The sequence below is a fragment of the Penicillium pulvis genome (assembly GCF_028828015.1).
Source record: "Penicillium pulvis strain IBT 33274 chromosome Unknown contig_23_segment0_segment0, whole genome shotgun sequence".
Classification (NCBI taxonomy): Eukaryota; Fungi; Ascomycota; class Eurotiomycetes; order Eurotiales; family Aspergillaceae; genus Penicillium; species Penicillium pulvis.
The window spans coordinates 647311-664844 of NW_026643075.1; the positions used below are offsets into that span (position 1 = coordinate 647311).

At 49.5% G+C, this 17534-nt stretch overlaps 8 protein-coding genes across 8 annotated transcripts; 5 read left to right on the top strand and 3 right to left on the bottom strand.

Annotated features, from left to right (window-relative positions):
- Window positions 1-199: 199 nt before the first annotated feature.
- Window positions 200-1294, top strand: N7503_004513 (uncharacterized protein; the record flags this gene model as incomplete). The annotated part of the gene is made up of 1 exon (XM_057064060.1): window positions 200-1294. One exon carries the CDS (start codon window positions 200-202, stop codon window positions 1292-1294), a length of 1095 nt encoding a protein of 364 aa, XP_056921803.1.
- Window positions 1295-1985: 691 nt separating this feature from the next.
- On the bottom strand, window positions 1986-3808 carry N7503_004514 (uncharacterized protein; the record flags this gene model as incomplete). Its single annotated transcript, XM_057064061.1, has 3 exons — window positions 1986-3199; window positions 3260-3366; window positions 3420-3808. The coding sequence occupies 3 exons, from the start codon at window positions 3806-3808 to the stop codon at window positions 1986-1988; spliced, it is 1710 nt and encodes a 569-aa protein (XP_056921804.1).
- Window positions 3809-6526: 2718 nt separating this feature from the next.
- N7503_004515 (tetratricopeptide repeat protein) lies at window positions 6527-7954 on the bottom strand (the record flags this gene model as incomplete). Its single annotated transcript, XM_057064062.1, has 6 exons — window positions 6527-6557; window positions 6618-6682; window positions 6733-7039; window positions 7093-7186; window positions 7238-7277; window positions 7334-7954. The coding sequence occupies 6 exons, from the start codon at window positions 7952-7954 to the stop codon at window positions 6527-6529; spliced, it is 1158 nt and encodes a 385-aa protein (XP_056921805.1).
- Window positions 7955-8682: 728 nt separating this feature from the next.
- atp4 (F1F0 ATP synthase subunit 4) lies at window positions 8683-9777 on the bottom strand. The gene is made up of 4 exons (XM_057064063.1): window positions 9686-9777; window positions 9169-9617; window positions 8879-9101; window positions 8683-8828 (listed from the first exon to the last, which is right to left on the bottom strand). Exons 1-4 carry the CDS (start codon window positions 9714-9716, stop codon window positions 8806-8808), a joined length of 726 nt encoding a protein of 241 aa, XP_056921806.1. The 5' UTR covers window positions 9717-9777; the 3' UTR covers window positions 8683-8805.
- Window positions 9778-9901: 124 nt separating this feature from the next.
- Window positions 9902-11635, top strand: noc4 (ribosome biosynthesis protein NOC4; the record flags this gene model as incomplete). The annotated part of the gene is made up of 2 exons (XM_057064064.1): window positions 9902-10549; window positions 10600-11635. The coding sequence occupies exons 1-2, from the start codon at window positions 9945-9947 to the stop codon at window positions 11633-11635; spliced, it is 1641 nt and encodes a 546-aa protein (XP_056921807.1). The 5' UTR covers window positions 9902-9944.
- A 990-nt stretch (window positions 11636-12625) lies between these two features.
- N7503_004518 (GPI anchored serine-threonine rich family protein) lies at window positions 12626-13373 on the top strand (the record flags this gene model as incomplete). The annotated part of the gene is made up of 2 exons (XM_057064065.1): window positions 12626-12772; window positions 12831-13373. 2 exons carry the CDS (start codon window positions 12626-12628, stop codon window positions 13371-13373), a joined length of 690 nt encoding a protein of 229 aa, XP_056921808.1.
- Window positions 13374-14050: 677 nt separating this feature from the next.
- Window positions 14051-15236, top strand: N7503_004519 (uncharacterized protein; the record flags this gene model as incomplete). The annotated part of the gene is made up of 2 exons (XM_057064066.1): window positions 14051-14327; window positions 14404-15236. Coding segments are annotated over 2 exons (1110 nt in total), but the record flags the coding sequence as incomplete, so codon positions are not given.
- Window positions 15237-16084: 848 nt separating this feature from the next.
- On the top strand, window positions 16085-16738 carry N7503_004520 (uncharacterized protein; the record flags this gene model as incomplete). The annotated part of the gene is made up of 1 exon (XM_057064067.1): window positions 16085-16738. The coding sequence occupies one exon, from the start codon at window positions 16085-16087 to the stop codon at window positions 16736-16738; it is 654 nt and encodes a 217-aa protein (XP_056921810.1).
- Window positions 16739-17534: the final 796 nt, after the last annotated feature.

Genomic DNA, 17534 nt, shown 5'->3' on the forward strand with positions numbered 1-17534 from the left:
AGCGGGGACACCGATAGGAGATTTTTCTTTCCCATTTATAAAATGGCAGGGAAGATCCTACCTTTTACAGACCGTGCACACTCTCCCTTCATTCTTTTCTCCTCATTTTGAAACCTCCTTAGGTTGGTTTGATATCAATCTATCGGTAATATCAATCTCAAAGGGTCCGGTTCTATACCCGCACCCGCAACCGCTCAAAATGGCGTTCGACCCTCACAATGTCGACCTCGCAACAGCCGACCCAACAGAGATAGTCTGCTACCTCGATGCCTCGAGCAATGAATACAATGGCCAGCTCGGCGCGCGTATCTCTGCCATCTTCGTTATCGGAATTGTCTCCTCCATCGCAACATTCTTCCCCGTCGTAGCTCAACGGGCTCCCCGTCTCCGCATTCCACTCTACGTTTACCTTTTCGCCAAGTACTTCGGTGCAGGTGTTATTATCGCGACAGCTTTCATCCATCTGCTCGACCCTGCTTACTCTGAAATCGGTCCGCAAAGCTGCGTGGGCATGACAGGTCACTGGGCTGATTACTCCTGGTGCCCGGCCATCGTCCTTACCTCGCTGATGCTCATCTTCCTCATGGACTTCGGTGCTGAGCGCTACGTCGAGAAGAAGTACGGTCTCTGCCGCGATGATCCCGAGCCTATCATGGCTACTGGCGTGGAGGCCCAGCAAGACCCGCCGCGCCGTCACTCTGCCCACCGCCACTCTCTTGATCGTCCCCGTTCGGACGATAAGGACAACAAGCACATGAAGGAGCTAGAGTCGCAATCTGATATCGCGGAATCGACTATCGAGCGCTCATTCAGACAGCAGATCGCCGCTTTCCTGATCCTGGAGTTCGGTGTCATCTTCCACTCCGTTATTATCGGCCTGAACCTTGGTGTTGCCGGTGATGAGTTCGCAACTCTTTACCCTGTCCTTGTCTTCCACCAGTCTTTCGAGGGTCTCGGTATCGGTGCTAGAATGTCTTCTATCCCCTTCAAGAAGGGTAGCTGGCTTCCCTGGTTCCTGTGCTCAGCCTACGGTCTTACAACACCCATCTCCATCGCCATCGGACTCGGTGTGCGTACAACCTACAACTCTGGCTCGTTCACCGCAAACGTGATCTCGGGTGTCCTTGATTCCGTTTCGGCTGGTATCCTGATCTACACTGGTCTCGTTGAGCTACTTGCTCGTGACTTCTTGTTCGATCCCCACCGTACTCAGGATGATAAGCGTCTTACCTTTATGGTCTGCTCGTTGTTCCTCGGTGCAGGAATCATGGCTTTGCTCGGAAAGTGGGCTTAAGTGCCCCTTCCCTAATTTCTTGTCTGCTTGCTTGTCTTTACTTTTTCGGAGAGTGAGGGAGAAGATATACCCCGGTTTTGATGCGGCACTGAGCGTGTTTGTTATCTTGCCATGATACCTGTTGAATAGATGTTAGATTGGATACGATATGGTGAAAATAATAAGTTATGGTTTGAGTTTTCGATTTGTTCTCTGTGTCTTGTGCGACGAATGTACTTAGGGCTTGGAAGTACACATTACGCGGAATTGAGCTTGGACCCTTTTTATTCTGACACTCGTTTACTATACTTTGAAACTGAATTTAGATGTGCAAAATACTTTGAGTATGCTTATAAAAGTTGCTATCTCTAGTTTTAATCAAAATTCAATGTCCTCCAATCATTTTTGAGACTGGCGTGGGCGGCAGTGGCAAATCCTTCTGCAAGGTATTTATGCAAGACAAACTACACAAGTGACTCTGATGCATTTGGACGGACTGAAATGACTTGCATCGCATATGCAGATACCTATTCTGCACGAGGTAATGCGTAATTATACCCAAAAACCTTGAAATGGAAGAGAATCTCTGACCATATGATTACCGCCCGAGGTCTAATTGAGGTTCGATTGTTGGACAAAAACTGTAATATATCATATTAACTCTTCTAATAATACTACCTAAGCATCTCTCATCTCTCATGCCATTCCTCGTCTAGTACACAGGAAGGCTGAACGCATCAAGATCATAAGTGAACGAGTTCACCGAATCCTGATCATAAACGCACTGGAACTTCTTGCCATTGTCAGTCCACAAAGGACGGGTGGGCCAGCGACACATAGTGGCATCAATATCGGCCGAACCAGCCAGAGTAGCAGGAGCCTTGCCCTCCTCAACCCACTCAATGACGCTCTGCAAAGTGTACTGGGGCCACGGGGCATTAGGCTCGTAGTCATTTGTAGCACAGTGGCCGACACCGGGGATAAGGAAGAGACGGTAGAAATCGTCCAGAGCGGAAGCACCATCACGGTAGCCCTTCTTGGGATACATGATGGAGCGAACGGAGTCCCAGTAGCGGATTGACGAGGCGGTGGGAATGGAGTAGTCCTGTTCACCGTGGACGTGGAGAACCTTGCCGCCGGCGGCTTTGAAATCTGTCAGATCGGGGTAGGTGGTCTGGAGGATATCGCCGTATTTCGATTGAGAGTAGATCATCCATTCCTTGAGGGTGTCGTAGGTAACTCCATCAAGGCTGTCAATGTTCTCGGCATCCTTGATGAAATCGATGAACTGCGCGATCCAGATACCGCCAAGACCGCTAATATCCAGCTCGTAGCTCTTTGTCTCAGAGTCGTACTGGGTTTCGAGATCGGTGAAGGTGGCACCGGGCTGGTAGCTGAAGTAGACGCGCTTGCCATCGGAGTCGTAGAGACCCTTCCAGTAGGTCTTGACGAGCTCAATAGCCTTTGCCGAGACGGTACCCGAGTCAGCGGGGGTAGTGGAGCCGTAGCTGGAGGAAGCGGCGCAGGAGTAGGATGCTCCTTCGATCTTGTCCCAGTTCAGGTGGTCCAGACAGAGATCAGAGCGAGCGACGACACCATCAGTCTTGCCGTCGAGGGGATCACAGCTCTCGATGGTCATGTTCATGATCTTCTCGAGCTCGCAGTTTGAGGGGTAGACGCCCAGGGTCTTCTGCATGACGTTACCGCTCAGGTGGTTGGTTTGCTGCTGTGCCCAGCGGAAGGCAGGGGCTCCAGTGACGACACCATCGAACTGATCCGGGAAACGCTGGACCTGACTCCAACCTTCACGACCTCCCTCAGAGCATCCCTGGTAGTAGGAGTAGACCTTCTCGCTCGAAGCGACATTGTAGATATTGCGGGTCAGCTCCTTGCCGAAGATGGCCAGCTCGTTGTGGGCTTGGTAGCCTATCATAAGTTCCAAAGGTCAGCATTTTTCCAGAAAATAGTGAGAATTGTGGGTCTTACCAAACATGTAAGTAGCCTGCCAATTGATAGTTCCGTTGGCCAGCAAAGCAGCGGAGCTGAACTCAGTATCAAAGTTTCCGAATCCACCATCAGTCAAACCACCGACACTAGAAAAAAAATCAGTCCGAGCTCACATTCAAGTAAATGTGCAGATACTCACCCTCCAGCAACAAGACCGGTGGGAATCGACATGCTGCCCGAGTTGATAGCCCAACCACCACCACCGGTAGAAACATAACGGTTCTTGAACTTTGATGGCTCAGGCAACCAGTACTGCACATGGACTACATCCCCATCAATGCCATCGTGCGAGTACGCAAAAGTCAAATTGCAGTAGTTGAAGGTATCAGTAGGGAAGAAAATAGAAGTGGCCGTGTAATTGGTAACAATGCTTGTCGAAACTGAAGACGAGTCAATTGTAATACCATCAATGGCACCAACAGGCAAGGCCTTCTTCGCATAGGCGTCGGTGCAAATGCTGCTAAGAGAGGTGGCGGAGGCCGCAGTTGCAAGGGCCAGGGCGGCCGCAGGGGACCGGGAATAACGCATGGCGAATTGGCAGAAACTCTACCCAAGACCGAGATCCAAGATGCAGAGAAAGATGTAGTTGCTGGGGAATTGAGCAGGGACCATGGCTTTCAAAGCTTTTATAGTTCTGAGAAGCTACCCCCTGGTCTGAATCCGGGGTAAACCCCGGAGTTTGCGTCGGGGGCTAAATGTTATGCCGGTCCCCACCACATCTGCTCGTCTAGCCTGTGGAGACCCCGGGCCAAGGGAGTCTAACGTCTCTTTGGGACTGGCTTTCGTCCCTGTTTGGCTACATTGAAGTGATCATAGTGTCGAATAAAGTGTATAATTTGGATTAATTGCACTGCACTGGTGCGTCATTTCCCTGTAACGTGATCTATCCACGGGCCACTGGTACCCTCATTGCTGTCTGTGTGCACTTGGACCCCTTTCTTCTGGATCGAAAGTATGAGATTACCCCGCGGAGATTAGGACCATGGAGTGGATTCGCGGATGCTCCGGACTTGCCTTGATCGCTTAATGTGTTTTTCATGAGATTGTTGGGATTGTAGTCTCCGGGGGCCGGTCACCCAAAGTAGATAGGCTAGATGATGATCATTCCTCCTTACATATCCCGGTATTCACAGAAAATCGCTACGAAAACCACATAGATCCAAATATCTTTTAGAAAGCTGGACAGAAATCAGGATTCTGGGGTACCCCAGATTCTACGGGATTATTTCCCCAGACGTTGGAGTGTGAACGACTTGAACCCCACAGGAATACGAATGATCACTGTAAAACCTTCATAAAGTAAATAAGCCGATGCCTTATTTAATTCTCCGAACAAAGTTTATCGTCCACCACAGAGCTTGTCTCCACAGAAGAATCCTGTACTAGAAACTCCCCTGATCATCGGGCCCGATTACCCCATTAAGAGAGGCGAGGCCGACGTGCGGGGATCAACAACGCCTTCTACCTGGAATCATTGCTCGCTAGGTTGAGTTTACACCCGACATTCCACCATGAGCTCCGAAGAAATTGCTTTGCATCATGATGCAGTGAGTCCGTCTATCCGATTGGAGGTGTCGCTTGGTGGCTTTGAAGGCTTGCGTTGAATTTAAGATTGGGCATACGTAGTCTCTGGATAGTTCGTCTTGTCTTTGGATCTCTGAAGAAAGAAAATTTAGCTGTCGGTGGCTTCTCGGACTTTTTGTTATGAGGTATCCTTCAATTAAAGTTCTCAAGATGAGAGCCTTGTGACTTATGTTTTTTTTGAACGTTAAGATGAAACTGCGCACCAAATCAAGAATTCATCTTTCCTTTCAAACATTTGCATGCTCAGGTGCACTTGCTCTATCCTCAAGTGGGTACAGTATTCATTAAGCTGTCGAAACCTTCCATTTTCTTTTTTCTTTTATCGATTTCCCTTGAGCGCTTGCTCCAAGCCTTGAGGCGCAGTACAACTGCATCTAGAGATATTCAATCAACAGGACCATATACACCGGGCATGGAGAGAAGCGGCAGCTGCCCATTTTTTTTAGGTCGCATGGATCAGCATCTTTGATCTGCGTTCGATGTCCGGCAGATCCTTTCTCACCTTTCGAAGGTTATTTGAACGTAGTCCGATTCTAACTTCTGAGGCCCACATATGTGTCTAGGTCTTTGTCTCAGTATGATTCGTTATATATTCTCTGTTTGCCAGCTAATGATCATTAAAGTCTTGCTCTGGCTGTTTGGCATAATCTCCATAACGTCGTCCGTTGCCTGTGGTGGGCCTTAGTTCTTCTGGCTACTGCAGGTTCGAAATGAATGACAGTGTTAGAGATAGTAAACACGTCGTCCACTCTATGGTGCGTCTTCGGCTGTGCTTGAACCTTGGCCTCTGAGCGGTAAGGTACCCATTCCTTGAGTCTAACCCTAGTTTGATCGGGAAAGGTCAATCGTTCTGCCGTGTGCTCGCCAGGTGGCCAATAATTTCAGCACCGGCATGACTTCACTTGGGAGGAACACTTTCCGCCACTCAAACGACATCTCTCATGAGCAGCTTTGAAAGTAAGACTCCTCTGAATGTCGTATATTGGCGTATCACTGCGTACGCCTTTGTTTGAAACGATGTTTGAGGGGATAAGTGTATACCGTGAAACCTGATCTGACATCCCTTGACTCCTTCCATGTATACCAGCCACCCCAATTCCGAAAAGAAAGAAAAAAAAAAAAAAGGAAAGGAAACACCGAAAACGAAAACGAGGTATTACCTGTGTCCTGCCTCAGTGCCTTTTGAATGTCTTGCCTTATCAATGTCACTACTATACACGATTAACTCGCAAAAATAAAACCTCTAGAGAATCACACCTCCTCAAACCCATCTAGAAAATCCTACACCGCCAGCCATGGACTCGACACCTTCTTTAGCAAAGTCTTGCGAGGCATGACCATCCTTCACACAGTCAATCCTGAGCGTTGAAAATTTTTCTTTTCTCGCTGAAGGACTGAGCATTGGGATCGGCAGTTTACTGTTTGGGAGTAACGCAAGCATTAAAGCTAGTCCATTCCAAGTATTGACAGCTACTTTTGACATTCGAACACGAATATTCACATCCACCTGGGCATCAATGCAGCATTGGTATCGTCCATGAACTCATAACTCATACAAAGTAAATTATACACAACAATGCAACGTATATGTCAAGAAATTCATCAGTCATGCAGGTGGTGGCACATAGTGAAGGTGAAGATCAAACTTGAAAAGCGAACCCCTTACTGGGGATTATATTTCTCTTTCCAGATCCTATCGAAAATGTTAGCAAGCCATTTACGCCCTTGATCTGGGGTATCAAGCATGACATACCATGAATTTCCCACTGTAGGACAGCCACTCTCCTCAGCAAGTCGATAATACTTAGCTGCCTTGAACTACAGTTTACATTAGTATGAATAGCAAATAGAGCATTAATTGTGCTTACCTTTTCTTTCTTTCCGCCAAATCCCTCAAGATAACACCAAGCAACCTCATTCATAGCATCGGTATCACCCAGGTTCGCCGCAGTCTCGTAATACTGCCTAGCAGCAGCAGGATCTTTCGCCACGCCCCAGCCATTCCGGAAGCAGTTAGCTAGCTCAAAAATAGCAAGAACGAGCTCTCCTTTAGCGGCGCCACCTTTTTTGATTCCGGCGCGTAGCGCTTCGGCTTCAACGGCCGCTGAGTTGGAAGCTGCGGCGGACAGGTAAGTCACAGCCTGGGCCTCATCTTTAATACAACCCCAGCCGTGTCTAGAATATGAATTAGTATAAAGTAAATTGTATCGCAATCTGGTGGCACGTACCGTAGAGCAAGTCCGTACAGAACTTGACTGAGTGGGTTGTTTGCACCATTAGGATTGGCAAGCTGACCGAACATTTGGGTAGATTTTTCTAGATCTACATAACGTATTAGTCGACGGTCACGTAGAATCGCAAACATAAACTTACCACCGGACTCATGCAGTCGAATCGCCTCCTGGATATTTACCTAAAAAACAAATTAGCAAGCGGCCTTAAATTGTATATATATAAGCATCCACTTACATCGTCCCGCACGTCTCCAGCTCGACTCCGACTTGAACTTCTAGACTGCCCACCCCACTCCGAAACATCGAATTCAGACTGCAACGGCGATCCAACGCCCCCAAACTGCGGATGATGCTGCGCAAGCACAGTAGCTCTCTTCTCCCACGCCGCCTCGCGCTCCTGCTTATCACCCACAGCATCATCATCGATCTGAGGTAGGTCCTGCGGAATATTCACCGATGAGTCGCGCGAATCACTGCGACTGCGCCGGTTGTCGAGGTGTAGTAGGTTTGAGAGTCGGCGCTCGCGGCGGGGTGGAGACGGACTGGAGATCGATTCTGAGCGGGAGACTCGGTTGCGCGAGAAGAGTTGAAAGCTGCGGCGGGATGTGCTTGAGGGGTCGTGGGGGGAGCTGAGGGAGTCTGTGGGGGATTTGAGGCTTGTTGGCGAGAATGGAGGGTCGTCTGCGTGGGTTGGTGGTGCTATGACTTCTTGACCGAAGGTGTCTGAGCGGAGGAAGGTGAATTCTGGGGGCGAGCTAGAGGTTGGGGTTGTGATTGTTATAGGAGGTGGGCGAGGTTGAGATGTATCGCTTGTGATATCTTCGCGTTTGTGAAGGATGTTGCGGAGGGATGGCATTGTGCTTGTATCAGCAGCTGTTTGCTGTATGTTGATCTGCAAGATGCGATATGCGATATGCGATGCGGATATTGCCGGGGAGGGGGGCTGGGGTGTTAGATGTAAAGTATTCTGTAGATGCGAAGAACGACTAGATATAGAGAAGACAATAAATTCAATTTGAAAGTAGAAGAAAGTTCAACGCTTAAGAATAGAAACAGGCATAGTGGCTGTGTGCCTGCAGCTGATGGCCTCGGGCGTTCCTTGGGTCTGCTCGGCGGCTAACCAAATGAAGTACAATATATATGATACCAAGGGTGACGGGAACACCCAACCACAATTAGTCTAGTGGGTACACAAAAAGAGTCTAGTGTTTACTGAATCCAGAGTCGGAGAAGTTAAAATGAACTGGATTTATCTGATACTAGTAGGTACTATGTAGAAGGAAAAGTTCCACACGTGGCGGCACCAGTCCCTGCATGTTTGGCGGGTCTGATGTCAACCAGCCCTACGACCCGAGTAGTCCTCCCAAGGTTATGGTAGACATATGTCGATGGACCAGGGAGCATGCATGTGCAATGTATTACGCCAGGGTTGGGTGAAAATCGTAAAATATACCTGGGCAAATATGTACCTTCACCTTTCCGTTATCGGACTTTGTTTCCGAGCTACAATACGAGACATACGACATCAATTCGCAAATGATCCATAAGTCAAAGACCGCGAAACCAGCAGCAGGATTGTATCATGCCCCCACGAACTTCAGATAGAGTGACAGAAAAAATGGTATTGCAATTCTAACTCAGCAGATGCAAATAGCCGCTATAGTTTTGTACACATGGCAACTGCCGGCGGAGCCACAGTTATCCCATTTAGGCCTTGGTGGTCATGATGCCTGGCGATAATTTAGTATATGCAAGGGATAACAGGAACAAAGAAACTTACGCTCCACATCGGCAACGCTCTGCTGGAGAATCTGCTGCAGAACCTTGGGGTTCTCAAGCTCCTTCTGGATCTTGGCAATGACGGTCTCGGCAAGCTCACGCTGCTGGCGCTGCTTAACCTGGTTCTCGTAGCGGACCCAAGAGTCAAGGACCTGCTTGGCCTCAGTGGCCAGAGCAGTGCGCTGCTCGAGCTCGTAGGCCTGAGCCTCAAGCTGGGCAGTCTCCTACGCAAGTAGTTAATATCCGTCGTATGTTTCTTCAAACAGTGCCCTTTGGCAGATTAAAACCTACCTTGGAGACAGCGAACAGAGCCTTGGTGACATCAACAACACCGGACATCTCCTGGACGTTGTCAATGCGGGTCTGGACGGCGTTGGTGTGGTCGGCACGGGCAGCGTTCAGGATGTCCTTGTGCTTCTGGACCTGACCCTCGGCCCACTCGCGGTAAGCAGGGCCACCGTACTTGGCAACGGCGGTGAAGACGGAAAGCAGACAGAAGGCGGCAACGGTCTCCTCGTTCATCACGTACAGCTCGTTGCTGATAGCGGCAATGGACAGACCGGCGGCGGCGGACAGAACGGCAGTCTTGGAGACGAGGGAGTTTCCGGGAACAGCGTTCAGGATAGACTGAGCCTTCTTGGAGGGGTCCTCAGCGGGAACGTTGGAAGCCGCGCGGATCGCAGTGATGGCAGGGACGACAGGAGCGCGGATGGAAACGGTCGGCCGCAGCCGGGCGGCGCCTGGAGAACGGAGCGAGTCAGTACCTCTGGGAATCGGATCGGACGAAGAAGAGTTAGTCGAGACGTACCAATGGCGCTCTTAGCGAGACGGGCAGCCATTGTTGCAGATGAATTTAAAGATCCTAACAGGGTGGGTGAACGGAGAGGAGGTTTGAGGTCGGGACGGGTAGGACGGGCTTGCACACGCTAGCCCCTTTGGGAACCAGGATGGTGCGCGCGGAAAAACCCGCTTCCGAGATTCCAAAATTCCATACTTTTTTTGCTGATCCGAGATCACGCCAGTAAAAGACGTCGCATTCGAACTACGGCAGAGATAAATCCAACATCATGCCCGCCGCAGTCGACGCTTCCAAGAAGCGCAAAAGCAGCAAAAATGCTGGAGCTCCCTCCAAGCGTCGTGCGGTCGCCGAGGACGATTTCGCCGACACTCTGTCTACGATCGAGAAGCTCGAAACCGAGATTGCGGAGGGACGAAAGCACTACAACAACATCGCAACCTTGATTTCGATGCTCAATGTTGACAAAGCAGTCAAGAACCCGGATCTTGCCGTCGCTGTGTCTCTGTGCCGAGTGTTCAGCAGATTGATGGCAACCGGCACCTTTGTCGAGTCGAGTCGTGCGGCCGAGAACGAAAAGATCATTACGGCATGGCTGAAGGAGCGATGCTTGGAGTACCAGCGGGCGCTGTTGGTCATCATGCGCGAAGGCGACACTACATCCCAGATCACTGCTTTGACGCTGAGCATGCGTATCATCAAAGAGCGCATTACACATATCCCCGGAGCCGACAACAACGTGTGGTCTACAAGTTTCAAGGATATCGTGGAGGCTGTGATCGAGGCTCATGATGGTCAGGATCTGCAGACTGAGTTCATTACCAAATTCCTGAAGGAGTTTGAAGACGTGAGATACCACACTTTTGGGCAGATCTCGTATGTACCTCTAATCTTGTGACTGATTGTTTCTTGCTAATGGTGACCAGTGAATACGCTGCCATCCGACGAAGCTCCGACGTCCTCGACTCCCTCACAACCATCCTCTCTGCATGCGACGACGTACCTGCCGAAGGCCACAAGTTCAAGAACTTCTTTGCAACCCCCACAGCAACAAACAAACGGATCACCTCGGTGAACTCCCACAAGAAGCGCGCGCAGGAGGCATGGTTGGCTATTCTTCGCAACGACCTTTCCCAGGCGCAGCGAAAGAACCTTCTGCGGATTATGGTGCACCATATTGAGCCTTGGTTCACCCGACCTGAGCTCCTGATGGACTTCCTGACGGATTCCTACAATGCCGGTGGTGCCACTTCGCTCCTTGCCTTGTCTGGTCTTTTCTACCTCATCCAAGAGAAGAACCTAGATTACCCGCAATTCTATACCAAACTGTACTCGCTTCTCGATGCGGACCTGCTGCACTCCAAGCACCGGTCACGATTTTTTCGCCTGATGAACACTTTCCTCGCCTCGACCCATCTTCCGGCTGCCTTGATGGCTAGTTTCATTAAGAAACTTGCCCGCCTGGCTCTCAATGCCCCGCCCTCGGCCATTGTGGTCATCGTCCCTTTCATGTACAATATTTTCAAGAGCCACCCCACCTGTTCCTTTATGATGCACCGGGCGATCAACGACAAGGAGCTCGCAGCTGAAATCGAGGCAGAGGGCATGGATGATCCTTTCGACCCCACAGAGAAGGACCCTACCCGCACCGGTGCCATTGAGAGCAGTTTGTGGGAGATTGAGACCCTTCAGTCTCACTACCACCCCAATGTCGCTTCAATCGCTCGCATTATCTCCGAGCAATTCACCAAGCAACACTATAACTTGGAGGATTTCCTGGACCACACTTACCAGGGAATGGTCACTCAAGAATTGGGAACTGGAGAAAGACCATTGAAGAAGACCCCCGTTGTGGAATACCAGATTCCCAAGCGTATCTTCACCGATCGTATGCTCGAGGAGGATGGTGGCGTCGACTCAGGCCCTGGAAGCTTCATGCGTGGTCTGTGGGAGTTTTCCTAAATATAACCTTTTAGCATATAACCATCAGCTGGCGTTCGGAGGATAAAATTGTTGATATCATGCTAGAATTTAGTCTTGCATAAAGGAAATGTCTTATTTCAATGTTGATACAGTCACGCGATCAATATACAAACCAAGTTTAATATAAACTTTAGTCCAAGAGTGAACGCAGGAAGAAATTGCCGCAGTCGTATACTCTGCATGTCCAAGGTTGACGGCCGCCCTTGCAGATTATATGATCGACAGCTAGCGATCCCCAGACTTGAACGACAAGATCGACAGTAAATACAATCTAAAAAGCTTTCTGTCCCCCTTGGTATGGAATTGAAGCTACGGGTCTCGGAGAACAATGTTCTCAGGGCCTTGAAATACCTGGCTCGACATCATGAATTACGGGAACGGGTCATCGGAAGCCCTATGCCTTGGTCGTCAACACTTCGGGAAGGGATAACATTCCTTAAAGGTCCCCCGCCAGCCATGGTCTGTGCATTGTTTATGTATTTTGATCTAACCTGTCAAGGAGCACTTGGAGGTATGATCAAAACAGTTCAAGCCTGTGGAATCAGACTGCCTGGCACCATTGTTCTTGACCAGCTTGCAGTACACCTTGATCATGAGCCCAGGACTCATACAACTCTAGATTATGAACCAATTGGGACATTTGTGGAGAATTCCATGCATTTACTGGAAGAATTCTCCAGCCAACGGGGGTTACATGCTTGTATAGCAAGATGGAGATGCTGTTTAAACCACCCCAGGAATGCGACATTCTCCCAGGGCGTGGGTATCAACTCTCGAATACCAGCACACTGGATTTATGCCTGCTTTGCAAGGGCTGGGGCTTCCTGTCAGAAGAATAAGAACCTTCGAGCGCCACTTGCGTCCTGGCTTTTTGAATATCAATATTCTTCGTCGCCAAATATAGGACTTAATCCCGGCATACTTTCTTTAATATTCCATTTCTAATCGTCATTCATTATTCTCAGCATAATGCATTTCACCACCATCCTCGCTGTGTCAGCTTCTCTCCTCACCTTGGGCTACGCTGCCGATCCCCTCTCCTTCACCAGCTGGCCGGCAGATATCGCCGCTGGCAAGCCCGTCACTCTCACATGGACCGGTGCCAACACTAACGGGGTAAGTTGAGACCAATCGATTATACATACCATTGTGGGTGTTTGCTGACTTGTTTCAGCCTGTCACTCTTACTCTCCGAAAGGGTACTTCCGGAAACCTGCAGGACGTGGAGACCATTACCGACCAGGCCAAGGACGGCACTTTCACCTGGACCCCTGGTGCCAACATCAAGGAGGGCGAGACCTATGCCTTCCAGGTCACCCAAGATGGCGAGCGCAACTACTCTGCTTTGCTGACGGCCGCCGCCCCTGCCAACCCTCAACCTACGGAGACCACTCACACCGGTACTTCCGCAAGCACCACTGCCGCCCCTATGACCGGAACAATGACCGGGACAATGAGCATGCCCACCGGTGAGATGACTGGCGCCAGCAGCAGGGCTCTGATCAGCTCTGCGCCCTCCGGAACTCCATCTGGCACCCCTACCTCAAGCTCTGCCACCAGCTCCATGTCGGCTGAGGCTCCCTTTGGTACCGAAGATGTTATGGATGGAAAGGCGGCATCCGAGACCGGAAGTGTTCAGAGCTCTGCGTCCGTTTCGCGATACTCTGTTGGGCTAGCAGCTGGTGCCATGGCGGTGCTTTTCTACATTGGGTTTTAATTTCATATTTTTGGTGGTGTATTTGTTTGGGTTTGGGCGATGCAATGTCACTCGTTTCATATCTCCACGTTTGGACTGGGGCTACCTTCCTGTATATACATCCCAATACCCCTTGATATCATTGACAGGCGTACTTTAGTGGAGGTAATTGAAATGATTTCAGGTCTCATTCATATGCTTTTTTCTTTTTTTTTCTATTGTAATGTATTATGATCTCATTGTTTTGACATCAATGTAATCATGGTTCGCCAACCCTCCCCTTAGCGTCCGGCTCTAGTGAAATGGCGTACGCGACGGGACGAAACCCAACTGGATGAACCTCCTTTTTCATTTCCACTCCCATTCTCATTGTGCCTGGTTGGAGTGTTTACATTGTTCCTTCTCTTTCTGCTCTTTGTTTCTATTAATTCCTCTGTTTTGATCTTCTTGACACTATTGATTTCAGGGTCTCCACAACGCGCGAACGACCCACATTAGAATGTCCCGTTAATTCCAGATTCGATGATCAGACGACATAAAAACACTACTCACCTCCCCCGACTCAATTTTAATACTGGTAAGTGTGAAACCCTCCAGGTACAGTGTACTCTGGGACACGATTGCGACTGCCATTGTCTGTTCTGGAAGGAGAGAACGGCCCCCTCGCATCGTGCAGGAAATTGGATCTGTCATGCAGACACGCACACTTCACGTCTGGCCCCAATTCTCAGCGCCCCCAAACGTCATCCAGTATGGCTCACCTGGGGCGCGTTATGCGACGGCTTGAGTCCTTTCGAAAGCTCGATACCATCCATACTGACTCCTCGTCTACCACGACAGAAGCGCCACAGGTAAATCTCCCACATGTGGACACACAGCTGAACATGCACCAATGCAATGGCTTTTTCGAAGATGAGGCTGGGGACGGGCTTGGGCTGATGGCGGATGGAAACGGCATTGATACTAGTCTTACAGGTTAGTTGAACCTTCCTTCATCTCGTGAATACCTCAGGGCTAGCTCTGTATACTGACTAACCGCTGGTTACCGCAGACTCCAACAATTCCCCGTCCCAACCCTCCAATTCATCCGAAAGCCCAAACATAAACACTGGCGAAGGTCCCACAGAATGGTCTGCCGTCGGCCATGCCGCAACTGGCAAATCCGGACGTGTCATCCATAACCTACAAGAAGAAATCGCGCGCCTCACACGCGAATGCAGTTTGTACCGATCGCGCGCCGAAGAAACACAGCGCTCGAACGAAGCCTTGAAGATACAAGCACAGAACATGAACGAGCGGCTTCGGAATCTAGAACAGGTCAACGAGACCAACTTAAACTCCATCGCTCGGAAAGACCGGAAAATTGAAGAACTTCGCGCCGAGCACGCGGGCGAACGGAGTAAACGCCAAGATGCGGAAGCGAATGCTAGCAGGACGAACGACACTATGCGTGAAGAACGCGAAAATCATCATCGGGAGCAGGCGCATACACAGGAAATTGCCAAATACCATGAGACACAGTATGAGGTCTTATCTAGTACGACGAAGCGCGAGAAAGCAGAGCTGGGTCGTCGGGTAAAGGCACTGTGGACAGAGTTACAGGCGATGGCGGAAGCACAGAAGACGCAGGTGGTGTGTGCGGAGCGGCTGGATGTCATCGCCGAGCAAAAGAATAGGGAGGTCGAGGGGTTAAAGGAAGCTCATGAGAAGCTTCTGGAGAATCATGCAGAGTACAAGAAGACGAAGGATGAGGAGCTTCGGGGAACTATTGAGCGGGCTCATGCCAATAATGCTATGATCGATGCTGCCATTGTGTCCCTGAAGGAGACAGAAGCAGAGATGAAGTGGGCTATCCAGTTGAACAAGAACCAGGTTCAAAAATAATGTAGGGATTCTTCCTGCATTTGGGGTTTCACAGTTGCTGACGATGATACAGAACCCGAATACCCTTTCCATATGCCATTTCAGATTCCTCGCATTGCACATCCACCTTGGGTTATTTATGGCCTCTTCTGCATCGTCCATTCTTATTTTGACTATGGTGCATGGCGTTTTCGGGTAGCACAGATACCCAATGGCAGCTTTCTGTTGACCTAGATATTGTTAGATCTCATGTATGACGACCGCTATGACGAAGGGACTCCAGACTTTCTAGGCATATTTATTTTTGTTATTTATCTTCAGTACAGTTAATAAGAAGATCGTACATCAGAAACAAAGTAGACCTTTACCAGATGTTGATGTGAAGCGATATATTCTCTTAGTGAGGGCCAATGAGCTTGATACGCGGGTCATTAGATAAAGCATGGGTTCAATTTAGGGAGGACTTACTTGACATCACCTGCCCAGGTGTGTTGGGTTAACTCAGTCATTAGAGACCGACTGCGAGGCACTAGATCGAACGTACGAGGGATCAAGTACCACATGGAGAGACAGTAACATTGACTCTCTACTCTCTACTCCGTATTCCGTACTCCGTCTATGGCCCTAATATGCCAAGATAATGTGGGAATGATGCCAAGGAACTAACGGTAATTTATGCTGGAGACACTTGATTGACCAGGGACCAGTACAAGTAGGGTAATTTGAAGGGGACAGGAAGTTTGATATAAACCTGCTCACAGCCCTAAGGGGGACTATAAAGCGGTCCTTTCTAAGGTTCCAATGAGGCTGGACTTTTCTCCGCCCACAACTCCCCTCTAAACCACCGCAACATCCAAAGTCGACCCATCATGTCGCTACTTCGAAAGCCGATGAAGCAATGCCACTGGCTTCCAGGCTCCATTCGTAACATCTATGAATGGCTCCATTACTCTGAGCCCACCTGGGGCTACACCATCTACCGGACGACCTATACTCCCCAATCCAATGCCGCTTTCCCGCGTATGGTCGACCTCATCACGAAGTACATGAAAGCTGGATTCTACAATTATTACGAATCTTCCCGTCAGTACAACTCCAGGGCAAATGAGTTCAACCTCACTCCCTGGGATGAGATTTGGCCTAATTACCAGCCACGGGTCGTTGAAGATGCTTCCCAGTTCGACGGATCATCGATAGACCAGCTCCGCGAGCATTTCAGGGCCAAGGCAACTAAGCGCGATGTGCTCGATGAGTTTCCTGGCTATCGCATGTTTATTGTCATTGACGAAGAAAGTTTTCAAACGTTACACAACGCTCACCTTCCTGAGGACTCGAAATACGAAGAGAAGAGACGTTATTATGTGAAACTCGTCGAGGTGTTAGAGGTAGATCCGTATGAGTCATTTCCAGGGTGGATGAAGTGTTCCCTGCCCTCGTTGTTCGAGGTGTGGTCGGATATGCAGGACGGGGCTTATATGAAGGACAGTCATTCGATGAGACCCGACGGTACTGATGTTTTATAAATTTGTCATGTCATGTGGGACTTGAATACTACAGCAACTAGACCCAAAATTCAATAGCTGCATATTGTCGGTTCTGCGACTGTTTATTGCATTGAACCGCCTGGGCAATCAACGACCCAAGATATGGTTCACACAATGTCTGAAAAATCACCATCGTCGTCCATCCTCCAAGTCTATCATTACAGCCTGAAACATTTTGTCATCAAAGCTCATTTCAGATTCATTTGAGCACCGTCGAGATGATAAAAAGCTACGACCCAGTCCGGCTTTGAAGAGTGACTCGCTGGTTGGATCGTGAGCTGTCTCCTTTTTCTCTCCGTCTCCTCCCTCTTCTTCGTTCGTCAGTCTTCATTCCATTCTTCTCAACCTGAACCGCCAGTCGCGTCCTCATGCATGTAACCTACGCAGGTCGAACAACAACAAACCCAACACCCACAATCTGATCCAACCTCTGCAGCCAAGCCGAACCCAAGACCCATATCAATGACCCGAAGGATCATGAGACAAACCTGATATCCACTTCCCGGTAATCTTCCGTTCAATATGATGACTCCCCGAATCACTCGTCTGAACTCAAGCGACAAGGGGAACGATGGTTCCCCGACATTTCAGGATGAGTCTGCTCATTACTCCTCGGAGGACGAGCGGACTCCAAATCAGCTAGTGACCACTTCGACCCCGGGCCCGAGCCGGACCAGAAACCTGCCCATTTGGCACCAGGAAAGTATTGACTTATTAGGATCTTGACCACCTCAGACAAGCCTGAAATTCTCTACATCGATGTCGTCATGCGGAG